We start from the raw sequence: 19,410 nt of genomic DNA, 5'->3' as shown, positions 1-19,410 counted from the left end.
GACAGGGCCGGTCAGGCCTGGGCTGGGCGGGATGAGAGGGGCGGGATGAGCGGGGCGGGGTGACCGGGGCGGGGCGGCCACAAAGGGCCATAAAGGGTGGGCGCGGCCATGCGGGGCTGGCGCGGTCGCTCGGGGTTCGCGGCGCGGCTGAGGTGAGCGGCGGCTGCGGAGCTGAGCCGGCGGTGCACGGGCACTGTCGCTGTCACTTTCGTGCGGGCTCTCCCGGGAGCGGGCGGTCGGTCAAGGCTGCGGGGCTGAGCCGGCAGGGCACGGACACTGTCACTTTCGTGCGGGCTCTCCCGGGCGCGGGCGGGCGGTAACACTTCAGTGCTTGTTGTCGGTATTTAAAGCGGCGGAACGCATTAAAGGGGTTCCCGGCGAAGGGATGAGCGTCCCTCGGAGGCAGTCGGACCTCAGTGTCGCTGCGGTCCGAGAGGGACCTGTGACCCTGCGGCGGCCTGCGGTCTTTTGGGTGTTATGTTAAATTATATGTCTTATAGAGGGAAACTTTTGCTGCAGAGTAGCACACCTCATCGTGACAAAGGTGGAGGGAGGTATGTTGTCTTCACGCCCTCTGATTTTAGTGTCGCGTCCAATACTCTTTGCACTTGGTGTTCAAGATATTTGATGTCTCTCGCCTCCGTAGTGGCTTTCTTCCCAGCGAATGAGCAGCTTCAGGTATCGGATCTGCTTGTGGTGGGAACAGTTGCTGGTGCAGCAAGAAGCACGTGAACCGCTAGTGTCTGAAATACCCAAAAGTCGCTAAGATCCTGTTGTCACTAACATAAACTTTGGCGAGTAGCAAACGCGAGTGATTTGGGGTGGCAGGCTTTGGAGTTGGACTGCTTGAGAATTAAACTCTCCACTGAGCTGGAAACTCAGTACTTTGTCTTCCTCTCCCAAGGGCAGCAATGTGGACTATTCTCCTAGGTGAGGGTCACCAAGCAGAACCAAGTGTGTGGGATGGGAAGCACCGGTCCAAGTCCTTTCTGGTTACTGGCTGAGCTGTGTGTGTTGCCTAAGCTGTGGAGACGGCTACAAACAGGAAGGAGGAGAGGGAACACTTTCAGAGGTAGCACTTGCAGCTAAAGTTAGACTTTTGTGTTCTTTAGTGATCTGAAGGATTTAATGGAAATACAGTTAGTTTATGGTGGAAATACACTTTATTGCACTTGAAGTGCTTGAGAGCAATTGCAGGTAGGCTTGATGCCTTTGGGTTCATGCTGTGTTGGAGTATTAAGGATTGAGCTTCAAGAGCCTCTTGATTTATCCTAGATTAATCATCTTGTAGATCACACGGGTTTTTTGTGAGTGCTGACACTGACAAAACCCAAAGCAGCACAATTCCCAATGTTTATGTTTGAGGACAGAAGCAAGTTCCCAGGAAGCCTTTTAACCTTACTATGTATTTGACCTGGGATTTGACTTTGGTGCAGGGGAGGTGATGGGTCAAATGAGCTGCTCAAAAATTAGAAACTGGAAGAAGAGGGGCATGAGATGACAATAGCTGTTCTTTGAAACTTGATTTAAAAATGCTCCATGCCATTGCGTGTTTGGAAACTGTATGATTGTGGTTTCAACCATTCTTCGTAGGCAAGCGTTAATTTGCTTAAGTTTGATTAGTCTGACCTTGGCAGCTGCAGTCTTCACAAGTACTTGAGGCAGAAGAAGGTGAGGCTTCAATGAGTCTGTAGCTGTCAGGAAGCACCTGGCTATAATAGAAACCTGGAACACTTTAAAAAAAGAAAAGGTTATTAATACCAGTTGGAACTCCATGACTGTAGAACATATGTGAGTATCTATGTGCTTATATACAAAAGACAAGCAACTTAAGGAGTCTTGTCACATCTGACCAGATCATTCTTTTGTGCTTAAAATGTTTGCATAAGGCTGTGATCAAGTCTGGTTAGTGAGATTCTGGGTGTTAAGAGTAACACTAACTTGAAGGTTGTTTGGTTAGGCAATGTCTCTGAAGGACAGTAAAGAGTTGCTTACAAGGACTGGAATGCAAATTGGATGTTGTTACCTGACTGCAGCTGAAGTTCTGTCCAGGATGCTGAAGTGGTGCAGGTTTTTACAGAAGCAAGATATACTTGGCCTTTGTCCTATAAATGGTAGACTGTGTGGTTCAGAAAGAAAAGTCTTTTATGAAGAGGAAGAAATTTTCAATCTCTGGCATAATTTAGGTGCTTTCAGTGGACTAGATGTCTAAGCCCTGAAACTAACACCTGAGTGTCTTCTACTGTTGTGTTAGTTGGGGAGAGCAGTTTGAGTTTTGTATGTATCATGAAACAACTTCAAAGCTTTCCTTTCGAAAGTGCTTTGCCGCTCATGTGGCTTCAGCTGCTGCTGCAGATGACTTTAAACTTAGGTAAAGCTTTTGTGTCATTTTTGTTGATTAATTTCCGTTCGATACAAAGTGCCTTTCTGAAGTAACTCTAACTGGCCAAAACAAAAAACATTGACAACTAAATTTTTTTCTGCTTGCAACAGAGAAGCTGTGTATCATTTCAGGTGAAAGACTTTCTGATAATCATTTATATACAAAATCACTTCCTTCTAGTTTGTGTCTGTGTGAATAGACAGAAAAGCAGAGTTGAGAAATGTATCTAGGAAGCATAAATAGAAAGTCTGACATGTCTTTTTCTTTTTATATTCCACTGCCCTACAGTTTCTTTGGAGAAAAGCCTTAAGATGGCTAGCAAAGGAAGTAACACAGCAGACTGCATGTCCTGCAGTGTACTGAACTGGGAGCAGGTCAGCCGTCTGCATGAAGTTCTTACAGAGGTGGTTCCGATCCATGGACGAGGTAACTTCCCGACACTGAAGATAACTCTGAAGGACATTGTACGGACAGTTCGGAGTAGGCTGAGTGAAGCAGGCATTGTCGTTCATGATGCCCGTCTGAATGGCTCTGCAGCTGGTCATGTCCTGGTCAAAGATAATGGGCTGGGATGCAAAGACCTGGATCTCATTTTTCAAGTTTCTCTTCCAAGTGAGGCAGAATTCCAATTAGTTCGAGATGTGGTCTTGCGATCACTCCTAAATTTCTTGCCGGAAGGAGTCAGCAAGCTAAAAATCAGTCCCATAACACTGAAGGAAGCTTACATCCAGAAGCTAGTCAAAGTGTACACGGAGACTGACCGCTGGAGCTTGATATCACTTTCCAACAAGCATGGCCGAAACGTGGAGCTTAAGTTTGTAGACTGTATACGACGACAGTTTGAGTTCAGTGTGGACTCATTCCAAATTATACTTGACTCCCTGCTCTTTTACTACGACTACTCGGAAACCCCCATGTCAGAGCACTTCCATCCAACTGTGATCGGGGAGAGCATGTATGGAGACTTCGAAGCAGCTTTTGATCACCTCCAGAACAAGCTGATAGCTACCAAAAATCCTGAAGAGATCCGAGGTGGTGGGCTTCTGAAGTATAGTAACCTCTTAGTACGAGACTTCAAGCCCATGGATAAGGATGAGATCAAAAGCTTAGAGCGCTACATGTGCTCCCGATTCTTCATAGACTTCCCAGACATCCTGGATCAGCAGCGCAAACTAGAGACCTACCTCCAGAACCACTTCTCCAAAGAAGAGAGGAGCAAATATGACTACCTCATGATTCTGCGCAGGGTGGTGAACGAGAGCACAGTCTGTCTCATGGGACATGAGAGAAGGCAGACACTCAACTTGATTTCTCTGCTAGCACTCAAAGTGCTGGCAGAACAAAATGTCATCCCTAATGCCACTAATGTTACCTGTTACTACCAGCCAGCACCTTACGTTAGTGACGTGAACTTCAGCAACTACTATCTTGCAAGTGCTCCTGTGCTGTACAGCAGGTCCTACCCCACTTGGTTGCCTTGCAATTGATCACTTCACTCAACTGTTCCTCAGTGGAGGCTACTGAACATCAAGATGCTGAGTGTGTGTATATATGGACAAGTAATAACTGTCAGTTGGATGTTTTCTCGTGGAAACATGACTGCATTGAATTGTCCATTTCCTGGTGTGCAGTGGGATTATGCAACCAGGTGACCTGCTATGAACTTTTCAGTGTATCTCTACAAATTCTGAGAAGCCTTATTACTTCTTCATTGGGAGAAGAGAACCAGCAGCCAAATGTTTCTTAGCTATTCCTCTTAACTTTGTGCTAGTTCTGGAAGTGGTTATTAACATGTGATTTAAGTGGAGCATTTGGTAAACTGGGTTAGTTAATAGACTGTAAAATGCTTTGAGCAGAAGCTGCACCTGGAGTAGCAGCAAAACTCTGCTTTCTGTTGTATAACCTCATCATTCTTCCTCAGTTCAAGTTCTGGCCAAACTTCTGTTGGACTAATTGTGCCAAGAGTGGGCTCATGTCAAGCTTGGGTTGCTTTTACTTTTTGGCTGTGTAGAGCTGGTAACAGTATGGATACTGTCTGTCTTGTACAAGGCCTAAATGTTGTTTCCTGTAGTATCTATGGATATGTGATCCTGCCTCAAGTTCAAGATTAATTTCTTGAAAGTTGAAGATGGATTCCTAAGTCTATCTCTAAAGTATAAGTTGGCTAAATTTTTCTTGAGAACCAAAAATTTGGAAGGTGGCATCTCTAAACATGCACCAAACACAATCTAAAACTTGGTAATGCAGACAGTCCTTGAAATGAGGAATTGAAGCTTTAAATAGAATTGAAACCACAGTTTGAATATTTATGATGGAAAAATAGCCTTGAGTCCAGGATCAAGCTAAAGCCTTTCTGATTGTATCCTTTGAAACAATGTTTAACACAGTTGGAAAGTTTCACAGCTCTTATACTGAGTTTTTGGCCTAACTTTCTTTTACAGGTCTGCAGCAAAAAAAACTCCAGAACCCAAAACCAAACCAAACAACACCCCCAAAAAACAACAACAAAAAAAGACCACTCCAACCCCAAAACACTGTAAGTGGCAGGATTATGTGCACTCCTGCCACAGTATGAATTCCAAAAGTGTCTCCTAAAATTAATTTCTTACTGTACAACTTCGGGCAGGTCCTGAAGGCTTGCCCTTCTGTCACCACTTAAGGGTTATCACTATCACTTGGTCACTGTATGAGATGGTATTTTGAGCAGTTAGAGGAAAATTTTTCCTTTTTGCTGGTCTCAACCCTCACTTGAAGAGGTATGGAAACCCTAAGTAGAGCTCTCCACAGAAGCTGTATATGTTGAAAGTCTGGGCCTGTTTTCAGAGTAGCCTCTGGAAGAGTATGCACTCCCTTGGAGGGGTAAGGGGCTGACCTTCCTGAAGGGTATGTGCTGAACTTGCTGCCTGGAGACTTCTGTGCTTCGTAAAGAAGCTTAACATTTCCCCAGTTATTTATATAGTGCTGTTAGAAACTGGTATATCAACTGGATGATTTTCACTGAATTACAGTAGTAAAATAAGTATACCAAATGATCTTGAGTTTCCTTTGCTTAACCAGAGAGGTAGACTGGAAAGGCAAATCTTACGCTATTTATTATGTACTGGTGCAATGTTCAAGAATGCTTGCTTGCTGCATCTTTTTTTATTACCTCTAGCTGTTTCTGCAAGCTTGTGAGCCCAAAGTGCCTGATCAAACAAATTGTTTAAACTTAAAAGGTAAAGCAAAAAGAAGCACCAGTGTTGGATTGCTGTTCAGGGTGGAAAATGGCAGCAATGTAGCACTTAAAAGTCTGTAAAAACTGGCTGTTCCTTGTAGGACCAAAAGCTTCCAGTTACACTACAAGTTCTGTTACTTAAGTATTTCATAAATACTGTCTCAATAGAACAGCAAGGCTGCCCTTGTGTTCAGACTTCTTCATTTAGCTTAGGAAGGCAGGGGGGGATGCAATCTATGGAGCAGACTGCATGTAGCCAAGCAGGCTTTAGAATAATTTTTGAATAGTTTCATAAGCAACTTCAGTAGCAAATAGGCAAATAATTTGGTGAATTCTGTTGTATTTTTTTCATTAAAGGTTTCTCAATTAGTCAGCCAAAGTAGCTAAACTTGAAAGCAAACTGAGCCTTTTTTATTAACAGTTACCTGGACTTAGTGTAACTTGCAGACATGACATGCCACCCAAAACTTTGACTTCTTAAAAACTGACATGATGCCAGTGTTGTCATGTGTGTTAAACTTAGTGCAAGCTTACTGCTGGAACGCCATCCTAGGCAAGAATAACTTCTGCATGCAAAGCAATACTTGGTCTAGTATAGGGTGTCACTAGAAAGATGATTTAAGAGTTTGTAATTGCTGCCATCTCTTGCATAGATGGTTTTAAAGCCAACCTATGTTGTGGCCATTGCAGAAGCAAATTGTTGCCTAGAGGGGTGTGTTTGATTTGCATATCAGATAGCTTAGACTCAGGTATCTATCTTGTGTGATCTCATGGCTGATCCTTAGAAACTGTTTCTGTGCATCAAGTCATATGGAAGAAGTGGTGAGATGCTCAGGAGGAGTCTTCCCAAGTGCAAATGCAGGCTTCTGTTTTGTTAGTCTTTGAGTGCCTTGGCTGCTGAACATTAGGCCAGGTGCATCTCCTGGACAAGAAAATGCTAGAAAAATGGCTGTAATGGATTCCCAGTGAGACGGAGCTGTGGAGAAGTTAAGCTTCCTGCTCTTGCTGGTGCTCTTGCTAATGTCACTTGATGCTGAGGCCTCTGAGGAAGCTTCACTTTGAGAGGCTGCTCTCTGAACAGCTGACTGCCTGGGTTTAAGCTTTGCAGGATTGCTGTGTTGCCTGTTTCTTTAGATACTCTGGCACATTAGAAATACTGATGCCTGGCTGTTATATATTAAGCTGTTGCATTGGTCCTAGAGTACAAAGGATTGCTGGAACACTGTCTCGTTGCCTTCAAAATAACCCTGTCTCAGCAGGTAAAGTTGGTGTACTCCGTAGCTTTTCATCACTGTGTTGCAAACAGTCTGCCCCTCTCTGTTTCAGGGTGGCTTAATGGCTTGATGGTGCATGTGGCAGTGCCTTAGTTTGCTGTGCATTAGCTGGTTCAAGTTTATGGTGACCCCTGTAGCATGGGGTAACTTGAGAATGAGCTCTAGCTAAGTGATGACCTCAGTCATGTCTGTCTAGGCTGCCTGCTTCATTCAGTCACCCTTCAGCACCTGATGATGCCTCTGCAAATCTGTTCTAACCTCTTTTGTGCCCTTATGCATCAAGTGGAGGTTGGACAAGGACTACTATACTTCAGACTATTACCCTGATACATTCTCTCTGGGCACTGGCATTAAAACGAAGCTGTAGTAATAGGCTGCAAGTCTTGTATCAGTACATCAATCCTTAGCACCCGGATTCTACTGAAGTAGACTGTGGTATTAAATAGCTGTTTTCTTGCACACTTTATAAGCACTGCTGGACAAAGCCAGTCTGAGGTTAAGCATCTGTCAACACTTGTTGCCAAGTTCCCTTTGACCTGAAGTTTATTGGTGTGACTTCTTCATTATCGGATAGACTTTTTTATTTGATATTGATGCTACCAAGGAGACCCAGTAGTAGACTGGATTTTAGTCACTTTGGTAAGATCCTTGTGTTGATCCATGGTCACTCTGCTTTACCTTACAACTTGTCATGCTTCATACTCCCTTGGCTCAAGATTTAGTTGTTGCTGTGTTTGTACTTAACTAGTTCAGTCAGTCACTAAGCTGGAGGTTGAAGACTACTGCTTGCTTCTGAATAACCATTTTTTGAAAGGTCCTTGTGATTTAACATTATTCATCTTTTCTGCAAAGCAGTAGGTAGTATTTAAATCTAGTTCAAATACCTAAAGCTTTTAATAAAACTTAGACACTTCTTTTGGACTTGAGTTCTGAGGTTAAGCATTCGGTATGTTTTGTGCCTAGGCTTTGTGGGTTTCTGATTGCTAGAATAACCATTGATGTTGATAGTGATTATCTGCTTAGCACTATATCAATATTTGGGAAAAGGCCTCTTAGAAGCGAATCTGGACAAATAGCTTTAATTTTAAGCTGTCAGTGTACTGATGGCACTTGTTTCCTGTCCCTCTCACTCGCTCAGTCAGGATACCATAACTGTTATGCATAGGAGTAAGCAGTAAGTTGGCCACAGTCACTGGTAGCCTGGTCTAATTTGGGCATTGGGAGAGCCAAATGAATAGTAAAGCTTCTAGCCTTTGCATCTAAGTCTTATCCAACTGTTTCTTGAATATGGTTAAATGTACTTCACATATGTTCTTTAATTTCAATGAAACTAGAGATAAGGTGGGATGCTGGGCTTTAGTTGCAGAGGCCTTGGGGGAAATGGTTGGGAGTACACTGTTTTTCCTTCACTTGTTTTTGGGCACTGAAGTGTCTGGATTGGGCTTGTCTCTCTCTGACTAAAAATGCATTTCCCATTGAAATTTAGCAGGTCCTTTTCCTATGTTGATCTTATATTATTTTTTACTATTAAAAGAAGTTAGGTCTTTGAAAATCTGTCTCGTACATCTTTAGAAAGAGTCAGGGGTTTTTTTGTTGTGTTTTTTTTGTTCTTTTTTTCAGCTGGCAAAACAAGGTACAAGAAATATTTGGAGTTGTGATGAGCCCAAATGTCAGATTGGTCACAGGAACTTTGTCTACTATTCTGCACTGTGGTGTTCACTTGTCACTCTTGGAAATTGGGTTTTGGACCTTAATGATGTTGAAATTCTTGTGCAAATAAACTTGTGCTGAACATCACTTGCCTCAAGCAATTTTTGTGTCTAAATAATGTTGGCAAAGTATTTGTAGAGCATATTGTTCAGTGTGTGTGCGCCGGTGCACTTGTGGGGGCAGTAACAGTGTGGGATACACAGTAGTGCTTGCTTTAGACGTTATTCCAGGTGCTCTTTTTGTTCATGCATGTACACATCTGCCTCAGCTTTCTGAATATTAGTCAGTTAACTGAGAAGTGATTAGTCTTTTACTTAGATTATAATGACAGTTTCTACAGAACCATTTTTTCATTCTCTGACCATCATCTGGTCTCAGGTTGGCTTTAAAACATGCTGAGGCACAGACCTAGGACTGAACTAGAACTTGCCAGTCTGTGCTGGGATGCACTCACTCCACTGTGTATGCTACTATTGCATGAGCCAAGGAGGTGAGAAACAAAGACACCAATTTTTGTTCAAGTTATTTACAAGGTGAAAGTCTTTGCTTTCACTTTGTCCTAAAAGTGGATGCCATTACCAATGGTCAATGGGAGTTGAGCAGGTCAAAGTTAAATAAAAGTTAGGGTTGTGTGGCAGTCCACTTGCTGCTCCTCCTGCTCTAGAAGAAATGCTCTGTAAAAAGTGTTCTTGCTTCTAATCCCCTCCAGAGCTCAGACAAACTCTTGTCTCTCAGTTAAGAAATTCTGGAGAAGTTCAGTCTCTAGGCTCTTTTAACACCTGCAGTGGAAACTTCTCTGGAGATTAGCAGATGCAGGGTGATCCCAGGGAAATAATCATGCTGCTTGTGTAGTCCCTTTTCAATATCTAATTGCTTTCCTCTGGACTTAAATGCAGAACTGATAATGCAGCTGGGCAACACAGACCATTTGCTTGTCACCTGAAACTCACCTCAACTCCAGTTTATCACATCATAAAAACCTCAGAGTTATTTTGGGTACCATCCTTAAGTTTCTAGAATACCAAACAGCTTTGCAGGGTCAGATACTGAAACAGAAAAATAGCTATGCTCAGGCAAGTGGTGATAGAGCACTCTAAGCCCCATATGGAATTTATATAATGGTAAATATTGAGAGGAGCTAAAGAAAGACATTTTTGTTTTATTGCTGTTGCATTATTAGTGAAAATACCATTATAAGCATCCTCTTTTGCTGTAATTGCAAGAATTTTGCCTTTTCCATACTGTGCAAAATGAGCTCAGTCTTGTCATGGAGTGTGAGAGGCATTAGACAAGTGCTATTCTAAATTATTGCCATTATTCTGTCAGGTATACTTATTTTCCCTCTTTCTTCCGTGATGGGATATGGAATATTTAATACTTTTGAAATGAGAGTATTCACAGTCCCTTACAGAGACAGAGTAGTTGGTCCTGGGAGAGAAAAAAAATTCTGTGAATTCCTGCTTATTTTGAATATTGCTTGCTACTTATTAGTATACTTAGTTCACTAGTACACTAAATACATGAAGCAGTAATACAATATAATTTTTATTTATCCAGCACATACCACTTAAGTATAGGTTTTAAACATAGCAGTTGTGTTTTGCTGCAGTAGAAATCCTATCATCTGTTCTGCTCCATCTCAGCAAGAAAGGGATGAGTTCAGTATCCTATAGGCAAGACTGCCCAGCTAAGGGAGTACTTAACCTGCCAAATCTTAGTAATTTTCCTAGTAGGAAAGAGTTGAGTCACCACACCAAGTGAGTCTTGCCAAAAACTGTGTGGAAAGTGGCTGCTAATGCCTAAACTGGGTTGCACGCAGGTTAAGGAAACCTACACCTTAGTTGTGTTACTGCACTGACTCTTTGTGAGGTGATTTAGTAAACCAGCAGAAACTTGTTGGCTCAGGCTGTGCTGCAAAATGCTGTGCTGAGTTTTTTTTCCTTGATAAATAGATTGGGGGATAATCCATGCCACCCCACTGCTTGAAAAATGGAGAAGGGCCAGCTCTGGGAGAAGGCTGGCCAAGACAGAGGACAAGGAAGCTGACTGGTCTAATCTGTGGCGATGGCTTTTTGTTACTGAGAAACTCCTGTAGAAACTCCTGCACACTTTAGGAGACTCCCAAAGCTTGATTGTACCTCATGGAAAGGGAAAATTGTCACCCTTGCAAGAGAATGGTTGAAGTATCAGACCTCTGATTCAGTCACTGCCCCATGCAGCAAGGTAAGTCTTCTGAGTGGGTTGAATATGTCATGTGTGAATCACACCCAGAGGCTGGTCCCTTCCTGGATGCCCTTCTTGCTTCAGAATTGACTGTCCACCTGCAATGATTCCCTTCTCCACTGCCTCTCTATTGCTTATCTAACAGACTTTTTCTGAAAGTTATATCTGAGTGTGCCTCCTGGAAAGTTGTCCGAGCTTGTCCTAAAGATAGTGGCAATTCATTGTGTACTTGGAGAACTTGTTCTAATATTTGGTTATGGTTATTAGAGAATTGCGTTTTTGTTTCCACATTGGTCCTGGAACTTCATCTTTGGCTTGTGGATTGCTTCATGCTTATCAACCAGACTGGAAAGTCCCAGACTGTCTCATGCTATCCACTAATCTCATCAGTTCTTGGATGAACTGCAGAAAATGGGCACTGGAAGCTTTATGTTGTATATATTGAATTCAGAAACTGTAATTGTTTTCTTGTGTGACTTTGTGATTTCTGTGTCTCAGGACTCAGGACCAGTTGCTAGCCTAGTGCTCTATATACCACAGATAAAAAATAGTGCTAAGATTGCTGTTCAGCCTCTTGATGTTTGTGCCCACAAACTCTGTCCACCATTTTCTCTATGGCATTATGGTTTCCCAAAGTCAGATACTCATGGTGACTTGAGTCCATCTGTTGTTTTTGAGGCAGCCTCTCCCTTCTGATATTGAACAACATCTGTGCTTCTGGTTTCCAGATGTGGTATTTTGCACTTGGTGGTATTAGAAAAACATTTTGTCTGGATTCTGTGGGCAAATAGTCATAATGTATAAGACAGAGTAACTCATCTTCATTGTTACTGTCATGCTGACTTCAGTGTTGCATTGTGCTAACAGATTTGAGCTATTCTTGCATCCTGAAGGATATATGAGGTGGTTGTGGGCACTTTGAAACTTGCAGGTGGTTTAAAACCAGCGTCAGCACAAAGTCCACAGAGGTACTGAACACAGGTTATTTTAGGAGTATTTACTTGTTTTGCAAATACAGAGTAGAGAGGGCAAAGAAAGCTTATATTCTGTCAGTGCTTGACAGCAGTTCCTCAGTCCTTTCCCCTTCAACCCCACATCTAAAACTCTGCAGTGACAAGTATCTCTGGGGCACAAATCTGCGACACGGCCAAAGCAAAGAGCTCCATGTTTCTGCTCTTGCCATCACATACGTTAGTAATCACAGCCTGTCTGTTTTGCTGCTTATATGGGGCTCCCTCCAGGTTGTATAGCCCTGACTAATTTCCAGCACTGATGTAGCTCTCAAGACCTCATGAGTTCCCTTCTGCTTTCTCCTCCTGAACAGCTTTTCTTAAGACTGGGGGAAAATAAGTGATTTTTGGGATGAGAGCCTGCCATTGATCCCACTGCCCAAATTCCCTGTGACCCCAGTGGGAGTTTGTTAAATGCTGTGAGGGATTTGCTGAGGGCCTGGCTGGCATGAGTGACATGGGCTCCTGTGTTACTGCTGTCCTGCTGCCCAGCTGTGCTGCACTGTGTTTCCCCAGTCCTGTCTGATCCGTGGGAGCAACACGTGCTCATGGGCCTCAGCCTCTGGCAGCAAATTCATGGACCTACTCCAGAGAAACATTACTTGTAAAAAAACCAATGTCTGTTTTGGAGCAGAGGAAAATTTGAATGTGAAGTAATATCCAGCTAAGGATGTGCATGCTTCAAATTGGTGGTTAGCCTCCCTCCTTGCAGTACTTCTCTGATTAAAAAGAATTCCTATTTACTGCCATTTCCCAGACCAAAAAACTAGCCCTGAAGAGAGGAAGAACCACACTTTGGTAACAGAGAGACTTGCTGGCAGTGCCGGTGTAGAAGTTTTGGAAGCTCTGCCTGTTGATGGGGTGAAAGGAATAGGGGGCTGAATGGTACAGGGACCTTTCAGAAATCAAATAGAAGGATGCAGGTGTTTAAAAATCCACACAGAAGTAGTGGGGAACCACAGTTTTGAAGTAGAGGTGTTCCACCTTCTTACAGCCAGACTTAACACTGCAGCAGCATTCCAGCAGAGCTTGCAGGAGTCTGTGTCATGCCCACATTTATGATGCTCCACGTGTATAATTCCTAACTTTGTGCAATACTCAATTCAAATATAAAATCAGGGTAGCAAACGTGCTCTTCTGTTACTGTGTGCTACTTGTGGCTCTCCTCAGAAGTTATGGTGTGAACCCTCAGAATTCTCAGCCAGACTTTTGTTGTCTGGGTAGGAATAAAAGATTGCAATATGGGTATAATTGCCACTATGGTTAGGAGTTTCAGTTGACCAGAGCTTGAATGTTTGTTTTAATTGAGTACCAGGCAAAAACATGCGTTTAGTTAAAATTTTTCTTTCATAAATTAGCATGAATTTCTTTCATTAACTACTGGTGTGCCTTGCCTTTAACTGTGAAACTGCTTGTGAAGTTCTGACTTTTAATTCCAGAATGGCTGCTTTTGTTTTGAAGGCATTTACTGTCTGATTACTGAATTTACTTACTGCTAATAAGGAATATATGAGTATTGAAAGGGTCTCTAGTTCATCTCAGGGACTGTTTGACTAATTTGCAGTATTTAAATACCAGACCACCATCAGAGAGTTTAAGGCCTTTACTGTCAAAATGTCCATATCCATGGAGAAGTACTGTTACAATGCATTAGACTGGCCTACAGTTGAATCAGAGAAAAACTATAGAAAAACAATTGAAACCTGTTTTCTTGATTATGACTGTTCTTCAGGCTGTTTCAGGCATGTTTGACAGACTGCAAACAATGCTTAATTTGCAAGAGGGACCATCTCAGAGGAGAAGGTTCATTGCTGCATGTATTGCATTGTAACATATCTCAAATAGGCTGCAGTGCAATAGCACTGGCTCATGAAACTGTATGAAACACTCTGGCTTAAGTGGCTGAATTTTATTCCCATTGAAGTGGCCCTACCTTTAAAAGTGCTATCAGAGGACTGAGAAACTGCAGAAAGATGTTTAGTTTTGTGTGGCCAGAGCTGCCTGGAAGGTGGCAGTGCCCATTCTGCATCTTGGGGAGAGGATTTCTGCTGTTTTAGAGAGGACCTGGGGTGCTACTGAGCACTAAGCAGCAGCATGAGACCCTTCAATGTCCTGTCATATCCACTGCACAATGATGTGAATTAAGTGTCATGTTAAATCTTACCTCCAAATAATGTGAGTTAAATGGCAAGTTAAACCTTACCTCTGAATTTAATCAGGCTCCATAGCAACCTAACATACTTTTTTAATTTTTCCAGTGGTTCAATTTCCTTTTTATTTCCGTAGCAATGGATTCTTGAGAATCCAGACATGCCAGAATGCTGGCAGATTACCTAGACTGTAACCAAATCTTCATTCTCACAGTATAGAGTGACCAGGGAACTCAAGCACTGAGAAAACAAGGTGTAACTGCTCTATAAACGATGTAAACAAACATTTTAAGAACTGCTTTTAATGTATAGAGGACCCTTATTATTGAAAATACTTTTAAAGAGCTAAAGTCTTACTTTTATTGTATAGTTTTCATTTTAATTTTTCTTTGGGTAAGTGTTGGTTGCAGCCTGGCTCCCAGATACCACCCAGAGATTCATGTTGTAGGTGAGAAGAGCAGCTAGAAGTAGGTATGACTGTTATTCAGGCCAATGTTTTACTTCCTATGCTTCAGAGTGAAGGCAGTTTTTCCTTTTAAAAATCATGGTGAAATATTGCTCAGGCTGACAAGAATATTTTCCTTTCACAAAAGAGAAGTCATACAAATTCTTTTCTTTAAAAAGGTGCACTGAAGTAAGCCTGGGGGGTTTGTTTTGGCTGAGGGTTCCTGACATACAGCCACCTAAAATAAGCTGCTTGTGGCACTTCAGGGAGTGTTGTGTCCTGTGCTGGGGCTTACTGTGGGACGAGGCAGCCCATGGTGTCAGTGCTTGGCTGCAAAATCTGCCTGGTGTTTTTTCACTCATTGATGCTTTGGCTTCTGGTTATCTGGAGTCTGAACTCAACTTCTGATTAACCTTTACAACATTGCTTCTTATCCCAAACTGCTAGAAATATGACAAAAATTCCAGGAATGTTCTTCCAAGCTCACTGGAAGGCATTTTATCCTTTCTGTGATGATGACATGGGTCCATTTTTGTAGGTTGCCTGAGTCTCCTCCTCCACTCTGTGTCCAGATGGGTGTCAGCAATTCCTCCAGCCAAAGACCTCCAGGAATCAGGATGGAGATTTTCCCTACAGAGAACAGAATCATAGAATTGATTGGGTTGGAAAAGACCTCCCGAGATCATCAAGTCCAACCCTTGGTCCAACTCCAGTCCATTTACCAGGTCATGGCACTCAGTGCCACGGCCAATCTCAGTTTAAAAACCTCCAGGGATGGGGAATCCGCCACCTCTCTGGGCAGCCCATTCCAATGCCTGATTACTCTCTCTGCAAAGAATTTTTTTCTGATCTCCAACTTCAATTTCCCCTGGCAGAGTTTGAGCCCGTGCCCCCTTGTCCTATTGCTGAGTGCCTGGGAGAAGAGACCAACCCCCACCTGGCCAGAACTTCCCTTCAGGTAGTTCTAGACAGTGATGAGGTCACCTCTGAGCCTCCTCTTCTCCAGGCTAAACACCCCCAGCTCCCTCAGCCTCTCCCTATAGGACTTGTGCTCCAGTCCCTTCACCAGCCTTGTTGCTCTTCTCTGGACAGAAGTCTTTGCATCATCTGTCTTCCACTCTCACCTGAAGCTGAGGGATCCACTTGTTCTGGCTTTCGTTTTTTCCATGTGTGTGCCAGGAAGCCCTGCTGCCCTGGCAGGAGCAGAGGTTCAGGGGAAAAGTCTGACCCAGAAACACAAGCAATCCACATCTTTGGAGCATGTTTAGCCCATGCTCCTAACCATTTTTCTCCAACTATCTTTAGTCCACAGTTGAGTAAAGTCATTGCTAGCCCCATGGACTTCAAGGATTCCTTCATTTTGAAGTGAAAATGGCTCAAAAACTTTTAGGGACCATCAGGAGAAAACCAGTCAGTGCTGAGAAGGGGTTGGTGGCCATACACATAAGACTGGTTCAGCGAGGAGCCATCAGGAGTCTGGAAGCTGGTTTTGGACTACCTAATTGTTAGTCTTTAGGGTGTGAAACAGTGTGTTCCTGCTAGTGGTTTGGTGTGTTATGGTGTGTCTCTAAAACCTGGATACTCCAACAGGAGAAAATTCTGAGGAAGACAGATAGGAAAAAAACTTTTTGGAGAAAAAGTACATTTTCAAATGGGAAAAGTTCTTTAGGAGGAATATATTAGATAGATGAAGAGCTGTATTTCCACATGCAGCCACATGCAAGGGAGACAACAACTTTAGCTAAAAGCCACTGTAACGAGCTTGCCCTAAATAAATGTTGTTAACGAGGAAAACTGTTTTCAGTTTCTCATTTTAGAGAAACGTGGACTCTACAGGTAAGAGAAAGAAGAGAGATAAGCATTTAAAAGCCCATTTTAAGGCTTAGATAAGTCATCCTCCTCTGATTTTTGTCTCTGTTTAATTGTCCCAATGAATGAGCTGTGACTCACTCTACTTGTGTGTGCCTGCTGTGTTCCATGGGGGAATCCCTGAGTCATTTTTTATTACTGTCCTACATATCACGCACACTTTCAGCAGCTGCATGTGCCTATTTGGGCCAGTGGTAAGTGTGCCACCCCTGCCACAAGTCTCGTTTTACCTATTGCAGTAATTTTAGGGCAGAGAGAGCCCTGGAGAGACTGAAATTGTAAATATCTCTAAGGAGGACAGCTTGTTGAAAGCTGTAAGGGCAGTTAACTATGAATCCTTACAAAAGTGGTTTTTCCAAAACTCCTAACCTCAACACTTCCCCCCTTTGCTCTCCAGGCTGCTGCAAAGTTCAGAAAGGCTCACCAGTGGGCTTTTTCATACTCAACCCATATTCTGAAGGGGCGGTCCCATGGTGTAAAGGAGAGCACTCTGGACTCTGAATCCCAAGGACCTGAGTTCCAGTCTCAGTGGGACCATCCCCTGGCAGTTCAATGCCTCCCTGCCATCCCATCCCGTCACATCTCGGATGCTCAGCAGGGTCAGCCCCGGTTAGTACCGGGGGCTGTGACAGTCCCGAGGACTTCCCTGTCACTGTCCAAGCTCACTCGGCCGTGGCAGATGGACCTCAGGACTGAAATGGTGGGGCCAGTTCTGCGCACGCTGTGCCTCACCTAAAAAATCCCCTGCGCAGGCTGGAAGGGCACACCCACGTGGGGAGAGCCCTGCCCAAATCTGTGTTTGCCAAGTCTGGCCATACATATTCTGAAGCAAATTTCCCAGCTACTGAGGGAATTTACTTCAGAATATGTGTTGAGTATGCCGTGAAGTACACCAGAGGACTGGAACATAACAATTTTGTACTATAGGATTGGAAGATGATGATACCCCTGAGCTGGAAGCGATTGGAGAAAGTCATGCATCAAAATCGTTTTCCAATGTTAAATTCCAATTTAAATTTCACCCCCCCTCTTTTTTGTTTTTCTTGGTTGGTTGGTGTTTTTTAACATGTCACCCACCTTCGCCTAAGCACAGCCGTCCCCGTTGCCCGGGGCTGCCCCTCCATGGCCCCGGGAAGCGCCGGGAGCGGAGCGGGGCGCTCAGGACCGCGGACAGCGCCCTCACCCGCCCGGCTCTCGGCGGGGACCGCCCGCACCCCGGGGCACCTGCGGGCACCGGGGAGGGACCGTGGAGCCCGGCGCGGTCACACGGGCGGGTCCGGGAGGTCTGTGTGTGTGTAGGAAGTTTGGGTGTTGCATATATCCTTTAATTAAGAGAAATAATTAACTCCCTTAAGAGCTCCCTCATTTGATGGAGAAATCTCAAAAAATGAGGCAGAGACGCTGCGGGGGTGGTTAGCCAGGGAGTGAGAAGTTTAGGAAGGAGTTCAGCAGGGTCATTTTTCAGGACCTCTTCCTCCTAGTCTTTCTGAAGACAGTCTTTTTCTTGAGCTCAGGGCGGGCACTGATCGCACAGTAAGAGACTGAAGCTGCATATTTGCTCACTGAGCAAGTACCAGCTTACAGCTAATGGAAGGGTTGAAGTGAGTCACAGAATCATTTAGGTTGGAAAAGACCTCTAAGGTCACTCAGTCCAACTGTTAACCCAGCACTGCAAATCCACCACTAAACCATGTCCCCAAGTGCCACATCTACGCATTGGAGCCTCCAAGGTGGAGACATTCCCTTTGAAGCCTGTCTGCAACAGAACTCCTGAGTTTTGCAAATCATCCTCACATTCTCTTGTGATTAGATGTGTAAAGGGAAGATGAATCCTCATTTTCAGCCTTCTCAGGGCTTTTCTCGTACCTATCACCTGTACAAATACTGTGTATCCACCTACTCAATGATTCTTGTGGCTTCCTTCCAACTCAGGATATTTTATGATACTCACAGCTATGGCACATGGCTATCACTTCCTCAGCCACAAATAGGTAATACAATTTTGTGTAATCCTTTCAGTGTGAGAGTCTCACAAGGACCTTGCCTTTCAGTAAAAGAGAAGAAAGTAGTCCCACTTTTATTTGGTGGAGACCTGAAAAGAGAAGGAAAGAGGAGAAAATTTAAATAGTCACACGGTAAAGTCCCTTTTTTTGGATCTTACTATTCTGTGTCCATGCAGGCTCTCCTCTACACTGCCTGTGAAGCAGTCTTTCCTGCAGCATGGCCTTGCAAGCATTTCTCTGCTTCTTCCTCAAAAAGCACAGACAAGCAAAGTCTCAAGGCAAATCCTTTTTAGTAGGCTGCTGCACAGAAAAGGTAACTCAGGTCTGGGACTGTAATAGAACAAATATGAGAAGAAGAGTTTTCCCACCTCAGCTCCTCAGTGTATGCTGATCAAAAGCCATTAGGGACTTGTTTCCAGCCAGCTGAGAACCCTTAAAAGGGAACACTTACCTGGATGTTGGTTTTGAATAGTAGATTCCCCTTTCTGTTTTACAGTGTGAGATCCCTGCTCTTTTTCAGTCTACTTGCTCTCTGGGATCAGAGACCACATTCTTAGCTTGCAGCACTGTTTGGGTAGTAACTTCTAATCCCCTTGGCATGTGGTGGAAAAAAAATGGGTAAGTCATGCTGGTATGGGTTCCTGTGCAGGTGTTTGTACAGAAATATGGGAGATACCAGTGTGTGAAAGACAGACAATATCTGAAGGGAGAATGTGTAATGAAGGATAGAGAGGTCAGGACTAGATCAGCCTGCCCAGGGAAGTGTCAGTGGAAGAAAAGAGCTGGATACACAGATAACTTTTCTTCATCTGCCTGTAAAAGCTCTGACTGGTGTGTGCCCTACTGTGCTAGTTGGGGAGGATTCAGCTGCCTCCTCCCAGCGAGACCCCTCTGTCTGGGGAGAAAAAGACTGAGGGGTCTTGGGGTTTGGCTTGAAAGCCTAGGTTGTTTTGAGTGATTTTTGACTCCTAGAATGATTAAATAATTCAATGGTAGAAAAATAGATATAGAGGAAAAGCTACCATGGGATGAGATTGAAAGGAAGAGGGATTATGCTGTGGAACAGCCCTCTCCAGGCTGACAGGCCTCCTAAGGTGGAAAAATCATTATTATCACCCTCAGGAACAGG

The 19,410-nt window shown here is 43.7% G+C and overlaps 1 protein-coding gene across 2 annotated transcripts; it reads left to right on the top strand.

Moving 5' to 3' along the window:
• Positions 1-101: 101 nt before the first annotated feature.
• TENT5C (terminal nucleotidyltransferase 5C) lies at positions 102-8,668 on the top strand. 2 transcript variants are annotated; one of them, XM_071559583.1, is made up of 2 exons: positions 102-152; positions 2,672-8,668. In XM_071559583.1, exon 2 carries the CDS (start codon positions 2,695-2,697, stop codon positions 3,868-3,870), a length of 1,176 nt encoding a protein of 391 aa, XP_071415684.1. In that variant the 5' UTR covers positions 102-152; positions 2,672-2,694; the 3' UTR covers positions 3,871-8,668. The 2 variants fall into 2 exon arrangements, with proteins under 2 accessions (XP_071415684.1, XP_071415695.1); XM_071559594.1 differs by lacking the exon at positions 102-152 and adding an exon at positions 1,307-1,791.
• Positions 8,669-19,410: the final 10,742 nt, after the last annotated feature.

Source organism: Pithys albifrons, chromosome 1 (genome assembly GCF_047495875.1).
Source record: "Pithys albifrons albifrons isolate INPA30051 chromosome 1, PitAlb_v1, whole genome shotgun sequence".
Classification (NCBI taxonomy): domain Eukaryota; kingdom Metazoa; phylum Chordata; class Aves; order Passeriformes; family Thamnophilidae; genus Pithys; species Pithys albifrons.
This window is presented reverse-complemented; position numbering and strand designations above follow the sequence as displayed.